The sequence below is a fragment of the Xiphophorus maculatus genome, chromosome 12, assembly GCF_002775205.1.
Source record: "Xiphophorus maculatus strain JP 163 A chromosome 12, X_maculatus-5.0-male, whole genome shotgun sequence".
Lineage (NCBI taxonomy): Eukaryota > Metazoa > Chordata > Actinopteri > Cyprinodontiformes > Poeciliidae > Xiphophorus > Xiphophorus maculatus.
In genome coordinates this window covers 22276578-22290339 of record NC_036454.1, presented here as the reverse complement: position 1 = coordinate 22290339, position 13762 = coordinate 22276578, and the positions used below count along the sequence as shown (strand labels likewise).

General features: G+C 39.6%; 1 protein-coding gene across 1 annotated transcript in view; it reads left to right on the top strand.

Annotated features, from left to right (window-relative positions):
• The window catches only part of tmem2 (transmembrane protein 2), a 29315-nt gene extending 27609 nt beyond the window's left edge, over positions 1-1706 (top strand). Inside the window, exon 24 of the mRNA XM_005808518.3 lies at positions 38-1706. Within this exon, the coding sequence (XP_005808575.1) occupies positions 38-237 (200 nt within the window). The 3' untranslated portion in view covers positions 238-1706. The remainder of the gene's footprint in view (positions 1-37) is intronic.
• The last annotated feature ends 12056 nt before the right edge of the window (positions 1707-13762 follow it).

Genomic DNA, 13762 nt, shown 5'->3' with positions numbered 1-13762 from the left:
TCACCAGCTAATCTTTTATTGTTGCCTCTCACAACAGAAAGTTTGGCAATGTGGGGAATTCTGGGAGCTCCTTCGCCTCCTTCATGGATTTCACTACGAACTGGGCAAGAGGGCAGCGTGTTGGGGCTTCAGGAGCGCTACTTGCCCTTGGGTTTGGATACTTATGGGTGTGTGCCGCCTGCAACTCAAAAACGCAAAGACCTGGAGCTTCTCAAAAAAGCCACGGGGCAGCAATAACCAATGTGAACTCTACAACTTACCAAGCCAAAAAAATAAAAGATAAATTCTTGCACACAAATACACAAACACGCAGCCAGTTGCTGAATGTGAACTGCTGAACTCTTAATTTATTAACAGTGGCAAGTATGTTTACCTATATTGAGTGGGAATAAGGAGTGATAATATGAACGGGGTAAATATTTTTTTGTGATGTATACTTGGATGTGTGTTTGTGTTGGCCTCCCTTAAGGCCTTTTTAAAAGTCAATGCACTTTTGCTTTATAAATCTATCAGTCAAAGCTTTAATTAAGTAACTCTCTTGGCTATCTTGTACCACAGTAAACATAGAAATGAGTCAATTATTGCCAACAATTATATTGAAAGCTAAAGAAAATTATATTGGCAGGAAGTAAATGAAAACAGAATACAAACAACATAATGGATTAGGTACATAGGCCAAAAGAAAAATCTAAAAATAAATTGGGTTGTACCGGAAATTTGACTTTAATTAAAACTGAAAATGAAATGTCTGAGAGTTACAATGTTAGGCCAGGTTAGAACCTGTAGTGTAGGAAATCAGAGTCAGTGGGTTGGTGATCCTAGCATATAGAAAACCATGGAAAATAACGATTCTATTCACATTTGTAATTAGTTCAAAGCAACTCAATAATGTGCAGTAAGAATGAATCAGGCTGTGTTTCTACCTGAATCTTAACTGGAAAACCTCTTCTGATCGTTGTGCAGCTGAAAGACTTTAGATTTTGAGCACCTTTGTTTGGATTCCTACGTGGATTTACTGGAGCATCTTTCATTTTTTATTTATCTTTTCTCAATTATGATCTCTGAAGGACTTTGCCTTATTTGCAGCACAAAAAGAGATTACTTTTCTTCATTGTTTTCTGAACATAACTGAATGTGTTACCTGTTGTCTGCCTCATTCATTACCTTTTTTGTGCATTATTACCAGAATGGTGACATTTAATTAAAATGTGCGCCATACTGTGCAGTTGTAGTGAGCAGAAAATGCATACAAATCTTGTACCTGCTGAGAGTTATATAGAGTTGTACTTTAGGACGATGTATCCTTTATCGTGTGTATGGATGTGAGCAGGGCTCCCCCACTGAGCGTCGAGAAGTATTTGTTCATGGCTGATTGTGAGACAGTCGTAGTACATTAATAACCTTGTTGCCTTTTAACCACTGTACTGTTAAAGAGCAGAAAAATGGGAGACATTTCTATTACTCAGCTTTTGTTCAGCTGATACTTTAAGGTGCACAAATTAGATATTTTCATTCTTTCTAAGTAAAGAAACTGTAAATATGATTCTGTACTTGTACTGTAGAGTTTATAGTCAGTGCTGTATTGGCTGTTCTTTTGCTTTTTGTCTCTTGATGAGTTATTGTAAGTTTAAAAAAATATTTTGACATTTAAAAAAATATCTGCTTTTGTTATAAAATTGTCAGTTGAATAAACATTTGCAATTTTTCGTAACGTGTGTTTTGGTTACCAGTATCTGCTAAAAGAGTTGCTGGTCACTTTCCTCTGCCATTCCACACTGTAACAGTTTTGGTATTTTTACAATCGAAAGAAGTCATGTTCCTGCGTTTTGATGCCTTCCAAAACTGAGTTGTACCTGTTGAGCTCAATGCTTCATAACTCAAATATCAGAGCAACAATTAAAATAAAATCAACTGAATTTATATCCAAACTAAAAGAAGGAATTAGGCCCATGGCTGTAGAGTTTTAATCACTTGAGGCTTTAACTGGACAGCCTTCATGCAGGAGATTCTACTCCAGACTTACCTGGTAATCCTTCATATTAACATGAAATTACTAACAAGCCATCAGAATCATTGCCTTCACAGAAGAGAACGCAAGCAGAGCTAACACAATTTTGTAAGCTAGTCAGATTTTACAAAATAAAAGAATTGTGTAATCATTTGTTGTGTCTGTATTGTGTGCAAGATGCAAGAAATATCTTAAGGCAAGAGTTAGCCTATGATGGTGTACCTCAATTTTGTACATCTGTAGACTGAAATATTTGAAATTGTTCAATGTCAGTCAGAAGAGTAGTAAGAGGAAAGTAGTACGCACATCTCCAATGTCAAAAAATAAATAAAAATGAATGGGTGCCCGGTTCTGAAGAACTGCAGAAAATGTAAGTCACCAGCACTCCAAAAAAAACTCAAGGTTTTAATGTGGGCAAAAAAAGAACAAGTTTCAGCTACATGCTATTGCCATTCAGTTATTTAGTTTGACAACCCCAAACAGAGATTTGAACCATGATCAATCGTATTTGCACAAAAGATGGCATCTTCAGAAAATAAGAAATCAAATTATGAGATTTGTCCAATCTTACTATCATCTATGTAGATTATTCATCAAAATACTTGACTACAAAGAGAAACCTACACTTTACATGGTTGCTAGATTATTTATTTACAGGGAAGAAAATTGGGATTTTAAACATTTTTTCACTTAGTTTCACAATGACATCAGAATCCATTTAGTTTCTCAGTCTATTTTCTATAACTGCTTCATCCTGTTTAGCATCTCCAGGAGGTTTTTTTCAGAGTGGGAGGAAGACAGAGTGCCTGCTCAAAACCAACTCATGCGTAGAATCCCCAGTCCTCATGAAATCTTTTGCTTCCCCGTTTTTCTAGCCTTATTGCTTTTTTGTTTTTGATTTGCTTGGACAATTGCTTTCACCCCATGATGCTCCATGACTTCAGGGGATGTCATTGATGTCATTGAGCATCAATGACATCTTATTTAGGTCTTCAAATGCCAGGCACGTCTTAAAACTTTAGCAAAGTGTTACTATTGCTGTCCTTTGATGCTCTTGTCTTTGTGCCACATAGAGGGACGGAATATACTTGTTACATCTCAGTTTTAATTATGCAATACTAAGAGTTTTGAAACATGCAAAGTACCCTTAGAGAATGTGAATGCCAAGGCTAAAAATATGACGCTGGGGACCTGTGTGGGTGGAAGCCTTTAGCGTTACACAGTATTAGTTATCATGCAAAGACTATATCTATGGCAACACGTTCTTTGCAAAATAGTAGATTTTTTTGTGTGTTTTATCTTTTATTATCTTCACATAATTAATCAATACTTAGGGTTTCTGCTTCTGTTTATGAAACGAAGCATCAACGATGTCTCAAAGTGTAACATTTTTTCAGCAGTCTGACAGGTTAAATGTATCCATTCTAACTATATGCTTTAGAAATTGTTATAAGAAAATAATTCATACATGTTTTTATCCAGTGGGTTTGAATAAACCTTAGTACACTGGGAAAACCCTCACATGGACAAGAGGAGAATGCTAACTCCTCATGGAAAAACCACTGCTGAGTTTCCAACTAAGAACCCTGTAAGTGTTGTGCAGCAAGGCCTTGCTAAACATTTTTCGCATTTTTGTCACATTACAACCCGGAATGTAAATGGATTTTATTTGGATTTTACATGATTTTAATACTGCACCTTGAACACACCATTTCCACTGTGAAACATGGTGGTGCCAACAGCATGCCGTATGGATGCATTTCTTTAGTATTTATAGGGAGGAGCATGGAGATGATGGGAAGATGGATGAAGCCCAACACAGAGAAATCCTAAGATTGACCTATTTTGCCAAGAAGAATAATCTCACACAAGAATCTCAGTACAAAGACTTTGATGAATCATTGACGGTAGCTTTAGCAAGAATTTTGGCAGCACCTATTAGCGTGTGCTAACAAGGTTAGCACAGCTTAAATTGTAGACAGTGCAGTTGTCTTTCAGCCTTTTTAGTGGATTCAGTTGATGCCCTGCTGATGCTCAGTGATGGTGGTCCTGAATAATTAAGCAGCTCTGACAGCCGTGTAGGGGTTCGTCTCCATGACTACTGCTCTCCCTGTGTCCCTACAGCCCGGAGGAGTAATGTAAATCTTCAGTGTGCTCTATGTCAGTTTAACTCTGCCACGCACAGACATACTGTATGTGTCAGAGTTAGTTGGAGCCTTTGATTTACATGTCCTTCCTTGGTCTCGCCTCTGCTCAGTGTCTTCACTCTCGCAAAGTGTTGTGGACAGCTCAGGTGTCAGATGAGATGTCAACAACTAAAAAGATCACCTACAAGGTGTCTGAGATGATTATATAGAGACAGCAATGCTTGGGGAAGCCTCTTCTGCCATGCGACGTGGAGGGCTAAGGGAGTGGTGTAGGTCACCTTTTAATGATGTTCAAAATTTCAATTGACCGTATGGCAGCAATATCTGAGATTCTGATTCTGAGATTGGTACTTCTTCCACTGCCCACAACAACTTGTAGTTACCACACACACATTCACCACACCACTTAGACTTAGGCAATTACCCTTTAACATCAAATGGATCATCAGTCCCCCGGCCCATTAGATAGTGAATTAACCTTATCTACCTGTAGATGAAGAGGTATGGCTATGACACATAACAGCCTGGGCCCAGACACCACGATTACAGAAAATGTGCTCTGCACTTTCCACACAGCATGACGCGGGCTAATCTCACCCTGAGAGATTCAATAAAAAGAGGATTATGACACAGTTATGTTTTACCAGAAATACTTGCTCTGTGTTTTAATCATGCACTAATTTAATATCCCACAACATGTTGGGCGTTCGGTTTTGGGTCCGTTTGACTTTCAGAAGCTAAACCTCAGCGTGGAATGTCTAAAGCCGAACTTCATCTCAGTGGGTCTTAAATGATTTGTGCTACATTCAGGAAAAGATTGTGCAGGAAAAGATTAAAAGGTGCTTTAATTAACTTTAGCTTTGTCACAAAGAACATTTTGTAAGCTTTTAACAATGCTCAAATGTGATGCTCTCAACATTGTTACAGTTTTGGATTACTTTGGAGGATCCTTCCAAAAGCTTTCTACGCTACTGTCCATTGGCTAAATCTGTTGTCATGGGGGCAATGCAATGTTCATCTGAGCATAAAGCCATCAGTGTGTGAGGATCATCACAATGATGACTATGAAAATGATGATTATCATGGTTGCAATCATGTAAGCTTCAGTCTCCAACGAGGCTAATCCCTCCAGCGAAACAGAATGGCCTGTTAAAAGAAATCAAGCCGAGACACAGTGTGATTACAAAGTCAAGATAATCAGTGCTCTCCAGAAAGAGCACCTAGGTGCCTAGAGAATCTGGCCACTGGCTATCACTTCATAGCTAAAATAAATCAGGACAATGCTTTCCTCAGTCTGCAAGGCAGATTAATGAATTAAAAATAAAATAACCTGAACCTAAGATCAGCAAAATAAGCATCCATCTTTCCCAATATTAAGAACAGAAGCCATTTAAAGAATTTTCCTTCTTTGAAGCCAGAAAATATGTCGAGTTAACCTACCAATATTGTGTTAATCAACTCGAAGTTTGAGTTGAAATAGCAAATCAAGCAGAGTGAGTGACAAACAGTTTTCAGTGGCACAGTAAGTATTTTAAAAAGTCATTTTGACTGCCATCACATTATTCACATTAAATGGGTGTAAGCATAAAACAAGCAGTGACCATGATGGGGTCTTGTACAGAACCCATTTCCCATCATCAAAATATTCATTTTTTGGCTCTGAAACTTTATAAACATTATTTGGAAACTATTACTTTAAATGACCAAAAAAGATTCTCTCATTGCCAAAAGTGAAACTGTTGGAATGATTCCTCAGTCTTTTGAGAAAACATTCTTTGTACTAAAGAGACATAAGAAGAACTTTTCAAAGGTGTGTTACATTTGGCTTTAAAGCCAACACAGCATTACAGAAAGGGAATGTCAAACGGACAATAAAACGTGGCAAGAATACTTTATTTTACTTAAATGAAATCAGTCAAAAGTCACTTTTTGCATCAGGTTTTTTTTGTTCTAATAAAGTTTGTTTGATGATCTGAAACATTTAGATGTGACAATAAAGCTAGAATACATGAGGTCTTTAGGGGGGTAAATATGAGAGTGCGCCAGGCTGCATGACGTCATGGCGTAGAATCAACAGAACCAGATTTCACCTGATGTGACTGCCTACGACTGGGTTCACGCACTCACAGCGGCATCAACGTAGGCCGGCCACAATGAAAGGTCAGACAAAGGTTAAGAGAATAAAAGATGCAGGGGAACAGAGATGATTAAAAAAAATGAAAGAAAAGTTGCAAGGAAAACTGAGAATATAAAAAGATTTTTTAAAAAAGAGGCGTATATTTATTCAGAATGGATACCAATGAGCTAAATGAGATGTAAAGTCATGCTTATGTTTCCAGGCAGCAAAGAAGCATCTCAGGACCCTAAAGTAATCTGATGCTTAACAGGGCCCCTCTCAATGTTGCCTCACAAGACAATTCCTCCCCTCTGTTGCTTTGGCGTCAAAGTGATCTCTTAATTAATTCATAACGCTGCACAGATCTAAATTTGCTCTCGTTAGCCACCCGCTGTTTACTTTTCTTTATTTGCTATCATTAACCCCTCTTCCCTTCAAACTGTGCACCGTGAGTGTGCAAGCACGGGGGGGGATTGGGGTGGGCGTCGTGACATCCTCACCTAGCAACCTGGCACAGTGAGATGCTCAAAGGCTCTGGATCACTGTGGTGGCACACACACACACACACCCACACACCCCCACACGAGTACACCCAGTTTCCCACACTTCAGCCCCTCAGAGTAAATGTGACTCAGGTGCTTCTGCTGGTGACGCTCCATCAACCAGACAGCTCATTGGGACTGGATAGAAACTGGATCTGCATCAACAGGTCTTTCCTGATAAGATGACTGATAAATCAAGAGGAAAGATTAAAGGAGAAGTGCCTCATTATTGGAGAAAAAGGGACACGATTGCTTAAGCTTATTTTTTCTCTCTCTCAGTAAACAGAGAAAGATTTTTTTTTTTTTTTGCATAGGGGAGAAAAACAAAAACTTGGACTTTTTCTCTAATCATATTTTTTCTAATAATTTTTTAGGCCCAGTCATACGTGTAACTTTGCATAATTTATTTAAACAAGTGAAAACAGTCAATTAGCCAAAGCTATATGCTAATCTAGTTATGAAAGAGTAACTAAATGGACAATCTCTATCCTCATCCAAGTTTTCCTCATGGACCTACAGTTGCCTTGTAATAAAGACTGACAGTGTCCCACCTGCGCACACGCACACACACATGCACACATCCATGGACTGCGTCATGCCCTATCCTGCAACACGCCTCCAGTAGCAGAGGGATGCCTTGCCCACCTGTGGCTTCTGACTCCTGGAGCCAACCATCTCATCACACCTGCCATTCCTCTCTCCTTTCATTCATCTGGTTCTTCTGCTCAATCCGGTTGCATTCAGAAAAAGGAAGGAACTTTGGCCAGAAGATACTTTAGAGGTTTACGACTCAAGTGACATAGAAGGAGGAGGACAGCATCCCCCAAAAAGGATCTGGTGGCACTTTCAGAGTGGTAAGACATCAGCCATTTTGAATTTAAACTGTTTGGAGACATAGATTATAGAGCATAGATTAGATAAGTATAAGGATGGGAGTAATGACAATTTTAAGACAGCACAGTGGTAAACAAACATCAAAAAGAGAGCAATACTGACACATGAAAGCAGTAGTATGTTATTAATGCTGAAAACGTTTTGACTTCTACTCTGCTAAATAAATCATTATTCATCTTCCTTCTACTTTTTTTTTTTGCAATGCCAGTCCATCTGTTGGTCGTTGGACACTGAAGTAACCATATGCTCTTTATGTATAAATCATCCACCACAGCTCGTTCCATTTCAGCTCTCTTTGGTAAAACATGAATTTAGCACACACACACACACACACCCCAAAAACCCTCTGAGGTATTGCCTGTCCCCTAAAAAAATTAACCCCATAGTTTTTTTTCACTTTTATAAATCTAGTTATTGCTATCTTCTGCTATCTTATATATTTTTTGTAAACCCCCAAACATGTCTATTATAACTTGATTAGTTCTTGCTTGACTTGGGATGGTCATTGCAGTAATAGTAATTATGAGCATTTATTTAGTGGTTAGGTCATTTGTTTCCTCGCTGATATGTCCTCTTACGCAGACAAACCGTCCGTCATTAAAGTGCCTTTAATATGGGAAACCAGAGTGAACAAAAACAAAAAACAACACAAAAAAAGCGAACACATGCACATACAAATGCTCGACAGTCACAAATCAAATACACTAAGCATATTGACAGTGCCATGGGTTTTGCTGACTGTCATTTAAGCTGTTATCAAACAGCCAGGGAGATGTGTGGGAGTTTCAGCTGTAATTTGACAGTTTTGGTGGCACTTTCTAACAGGAGAGCTGTGTCTGCTGTTGGCTCATCTGCTGCTACAGCCTGACAGCTTGTTGAGCTTCCCAGCAGGAAGCAGCAAAAAACAGGGAAAAAATGGCTAAAACAATGCAGATTATGTGCATTTACAGCTCTGTTTGTAGATTCCTTACAGGATCGTCCTGCTTAATTTTCTCCTGCAATAAATTGTGACCCGGCCCCACTCCCTTCACCAAATATCTGTAAACCTGGACCTAACATGAAGCAAACATACTTTTAATAAACTGACCAAATCTGGCAAAGACTACCACACATGTTGTCTGTGAATGCTGCATGTGAATAATTGATGGTATCAGCCTGCTTAAAAATGCATCGCCAACCTTTCTGTCGCACAGAGAGAGGAAACAGTAATTAGCGTTCACATATGAGGGGAGACCCTGGCTAATGATCAGTTGGGTAAACACAGCCAGCTGCTAAAGGCTTTTGAAATAAATATGCTGTTTGTTTATGACTCAATTTGGATTACAAATATATGAAAACACTGTACTGATAACTTTAGTAGCTAATTTTTATCGCATGCTACATCTGGTTTGGTTTTAAGGAGAACAAGTACAGGGCCTGTGAGTTTGATATACAAATTTCCCATCTGGATTCGTAGTTTTGTAAATATATTTTTTTCTGGTAAAGGTGGCCTTTATTTAACAATAGCTGGGGATAAAGGTGACAAAGTGAAAGAAAACAAGAAAATGAGTGAAGTTGCAGCCAAGAGGCCTGGACTCTTAACCTCAGTCTGCTGCAAAAAACCTCAACCTTTAATTCAAAAGTCCTCATATCAACCAGCAGCTAGAGATTTGCTTATTTAAGTCTAATGTCATTGAAGCAACTCAAGATTAGATAAGAGAAAATGTGACAATAAATAGGGTGAAGTATTACACAGTCCATTTAAGTCTTAAAAGAAACCCTGCATAACATGTGAGATTAAGTACTGCCTTGCCAAAAAATATTGACACATAAATTTAACTAATATTTGTGAGCTTCCTATTGGATAGTTCATGGAAGTTACTTAACCCCAGCTGATGCAATGAGCAGCTTCCACTTACTTTAACAACCATATGGACAACCTATGGTCATTGAAAAGATGGTCTGTTTAAGAGTCAAATCATTAGCATACATGAAGCAGAGAAAACATCTAATTGGATTGCAGAAGCTACTATCATTAAGTTGAGAACTATCTAAGGCATTATTCAAATCTGGAAGAATAGTAGGAAATAGAGCAGTGGTCTCAAACTGCATTCCTCAAGGCTGAGTATCCGGCAACTGATAGATGTCTTTCTGCTTCACCACACCTGGCTCCATTAGCATCATTAGCATAGCTCTGTGGCGCTTCACTGCATGCTAGTGAGGCAGTTTTACCAATTAGTTGAAGTGTGAAAGACAATGGGGCTCATCAAACAGTTGCAAGACTCTGGACCTTGATCAATGCAGTTTGGTGACAAATGACTGCCGAACTGAAGGATGTGTTTAATAGTGAAAGTAAGAGCTGTGTAGCCATAAGAGACCACTAATCAAAAAAGCTAACTGGAGGAAACAAACAAAACATTTTGCAAGGGAGCATAAACACTTGACTCTGGAGCAATAAATAAGGACATGTGATTTTATGAGTGTAGACTTCCTCTGTTCCAGAGGGTTGGGTGCATTAGAGCAGTGGTTCTCAAATGGGGGTACGTGTACCCCTGGGGGTACGTGGAGGTACTGCAGGGGGTACGTGAAGCTTTTCAAAATATCTTTAAAAAATCAGTAGGCTCCTCATAATAAGTCTTGGGAAAAATTATTTTGTGAAAAGTTCGATAAAATATAAATGTGTGTTCATGCACTGAATTTTATATTCAGTATTTAGTTTCAATATCCTTTAAAATAAAACGGTTTGGCTGGTTTTATACCTTCCTGGTGGTCACCGTCTTCTGTTTTCTTTTTTGTTTAACCATGCAATGTTTGCAATATGGATGTATTTGTCAGGTTCACTGATATAAGTTGTTTGGCTTTAATAAATCAGACAGTGATTTTACAGCACTGTACCCCTTTTTAATTCCAAAAATGTTTTGCCCGTGTCAGGGGGTACTTGACTAAAAAAATATTTTTAAGGGGGTACATCACTGAAAAAAGTTTGAGAACCACTGCTCTAGAGCAACGCATGGAAGGAGCAGAGAGTAGAAACGGTAGAAAGGTACTCAACTTTTTCTACTACTTTTACACGACTTCACAGGCCCTCACATACAGGTGCTGGTGCGAGGGCTTTCACAGGCCAGGGCCTTCACATGCCTTCGCATCCAGGTGGCGGTGCGAGGGCCTTCACAGGCCAGGTCCTTGAAGGATCCCTGGCCTTCACAGTCCCCTCGCGTCCACGTGGCGGTGCGAGGGCCTTCACAGGTCAGGTCATTCAAGGATCCCTGGCCTTCACAGGCCCTCGCGTCCACGTTCGGTGCGAGGGCCTTCACAGGTCAGGTCATTCAAGGATCCCTGGCCTTCACAGGCCCTCGCGTCCACGTTCGGTGCGAGGGCCTTCACAGGCTAGGTCCATGAAGGATCCCTGGCCTTCACAGGCCCTCGCGTCCACGTTCGGTGCGAGGGCCTTCACAGGCCAGGTCCTTGAAGGATCCCAGGCCTTCACAGGCCCTCGCGTCCACGTTCGGTGCGAGGGCCTTCACAGGCCTTCACATTACCACGTGGTCGTCTTATTCAAGCACTTCTGAAGGAACAGCCTGCGATGTCATCGATGACATCACGTTAGTTTTGTTGGTCTGATGTCATCAGTGACAGTCAGGGACGGACGTGATGTCATCGATGACATCGCAGGCTGTTACCTCAGAAAAAATGTTTTTTATACCTATGTTACATGTCTCAGCTGTATTGAAACAGTTGTAACAATTGATGTTTGTTTTGTTTTGTCTCTTCTTCTCCTTTCTTCCGAGTGGGAAGCCTGTAAACAAGAACAGCTTTAGCAAGCGAAGAACGACCGCCATCTTTTTCCCCAAACTCTGTCTGAGGCGCAAGGGGGAAAGGGGCGGGGCTCCTCACTCTAGGTCTCCTGGTGAAACGCTGTCTATAATTTGGCTCTAACAAAACTGGGAACATCAGTATGAGACCTGAAAGAGCGTAGGGACACCCTAGAGCAGTGGTTCTCAAATGGGGGTACGTGGAGGTACTGCAGGGGATACGTGAAGCTTTTCAAAATATCTTTAAAAAAATCAGTAGGCTCCTCATAATAAGTCTTGGGAAAAATTATTTTGTGAAAAGTTCGATAAAATATAAATGTGTGTTCATGCACTGAATTTTATATTCAGTATTTAGTTTCAATATCCTTTAAAATAAAACGGTTTGACTGGTTTTATACCTTCCTGGTGGTCACCGTCTTCTGTTTTTCTTTTTTGTTTAACCATGCAATGTTTGCAATATGGATGTATTTGTCAGGTTCACTGATATAAGTTGTTTGGCTTTAATAAATAAGACAGTGATTTTACAGCACTGTACCCCTTTTTAATTCCAAAAATGTTTTGCCCGTGTCAGGGGGTACTTGACTAAAAATATATTTTTAAGGGGGTACATCACTGAAAAAAGTTTGAGAACCACTGCATTAGAGTAAGAAGGGAGATAGCTGAAGCACTGTGCCCATAATGACTAGTCTCTACTGTAGCAGTCTGTGAAGACAGTGCTATGATCTGGGGTTGCTGCAATTGGTCATTCCCATATGATGATGTCAGCTGACTACCTGAAGATACTGAATCACCAGGTTATTCCATCTATAGATTGTTTCTTGACTAATGATGTGGGGATATCCCCAGATGACAATGAAAACTCCATTAGTTGAAATTGTGAATGAGTGGTTCAGGGAGTGTGACATTATTTTCACACATTTATTGGCCACCAGAGATCAGACCTTAACACCACTGAGAATATTTTAAATGTTCTAAGGAAAGAATTGAACAGTGGTCAAACGTCTTCCACCAATACAAGATCTTGGAGAAAAAACTAATCCCATATGGAAATAAATCGTGTGACGTAGCAGAAGCTATGTGTGCTTAATCAAAGCAAATGTGTTCTTTAATCAAAGTTTCAACTGACTTTAATATATATATAAAATGTCTTACATATTTGTTAAAACTGTCACTGTGTCTACTATGAGACAGATATTCTTGAAAAAAGTCAAGTAACTCGTCTTCAGCCACAGCCTTTAGTGGTACCTGTAGAAATACGACGGTCAGAAACAACCAATCAGAGCCAGGAGGCGGTTCTTAGCACTGTCAATCATGATTGTGTCGCTAGGGGTCCTTACTTCCTGCTCACCTGTGGATAATAAATGCTTCGGGTTTCCCAGAAACAACCACAATGGGAGTCAGGGGCGCCGGGGGAAAAGTTAGGACAATTTTCTTTTTTACAGAAACAGAAAAAAAAAATTGGGGCCCTGTCAGTTACTGTTATTGTGTTTTTTTTAAAATTGTTTTTAGCAGTAAAAATCAAATGTTAGCACTCCCAGACCTATAAGCACACATCCATATTTGCACTGACCACCCCCCTGCATCTGCATGAAATGGTTCGTTCCTGCTTAGCGCGCTTGACAGTGACTGTGTTCAGCAGCAGGCAGTAGAAAACAACCACCATGGCACTTACTATGCCGCCAAGAAAAATGATAAAGTTAGGTTTTCAAAGAAATAGAAATAAGAGAAAAAAAAAGACAAGAATGTCAATTTGTAACACAGTTTTACTCCGAGAGGTGGGTAGACTGTTTGTCTCCATTTCAGTAGCATATAATGAACGAAGGAAAAGAAATACCAAGATATTCATATATTTAACTTGTCCCTGTACCTTTTACCACACTTGACAACAGGTGAGTCAGTCAGCAGCAGCTCTAACCCCTGATACCAGCATAACCTTTCACCCCCGCCCCAGTGAAAAAGGTGAGCAACACTGTTTTCGATGACAAGCTAGTTAGCACTGCTAGTTAGGACTGCAGCCAGTCCACACAGTTTTACCTTTACCTGTGTTTAAATTACAGATATCTGTTGCCACGTCCCTCCTGACCTGTCCTCTCCTAAGTGAAATTAGAGCTGCAGTATGTAACTTGTATAAAATATATATATATTTACATATGTGTTAAAACTGAGAGATAATATGTGAAAAATTTATTTCCTCTGCCTCCTCCCAGTTCTATCTAAAAATAACCAATCAGAACCAGAAGAAGGGTCTTAGTGCTGTCAATCAC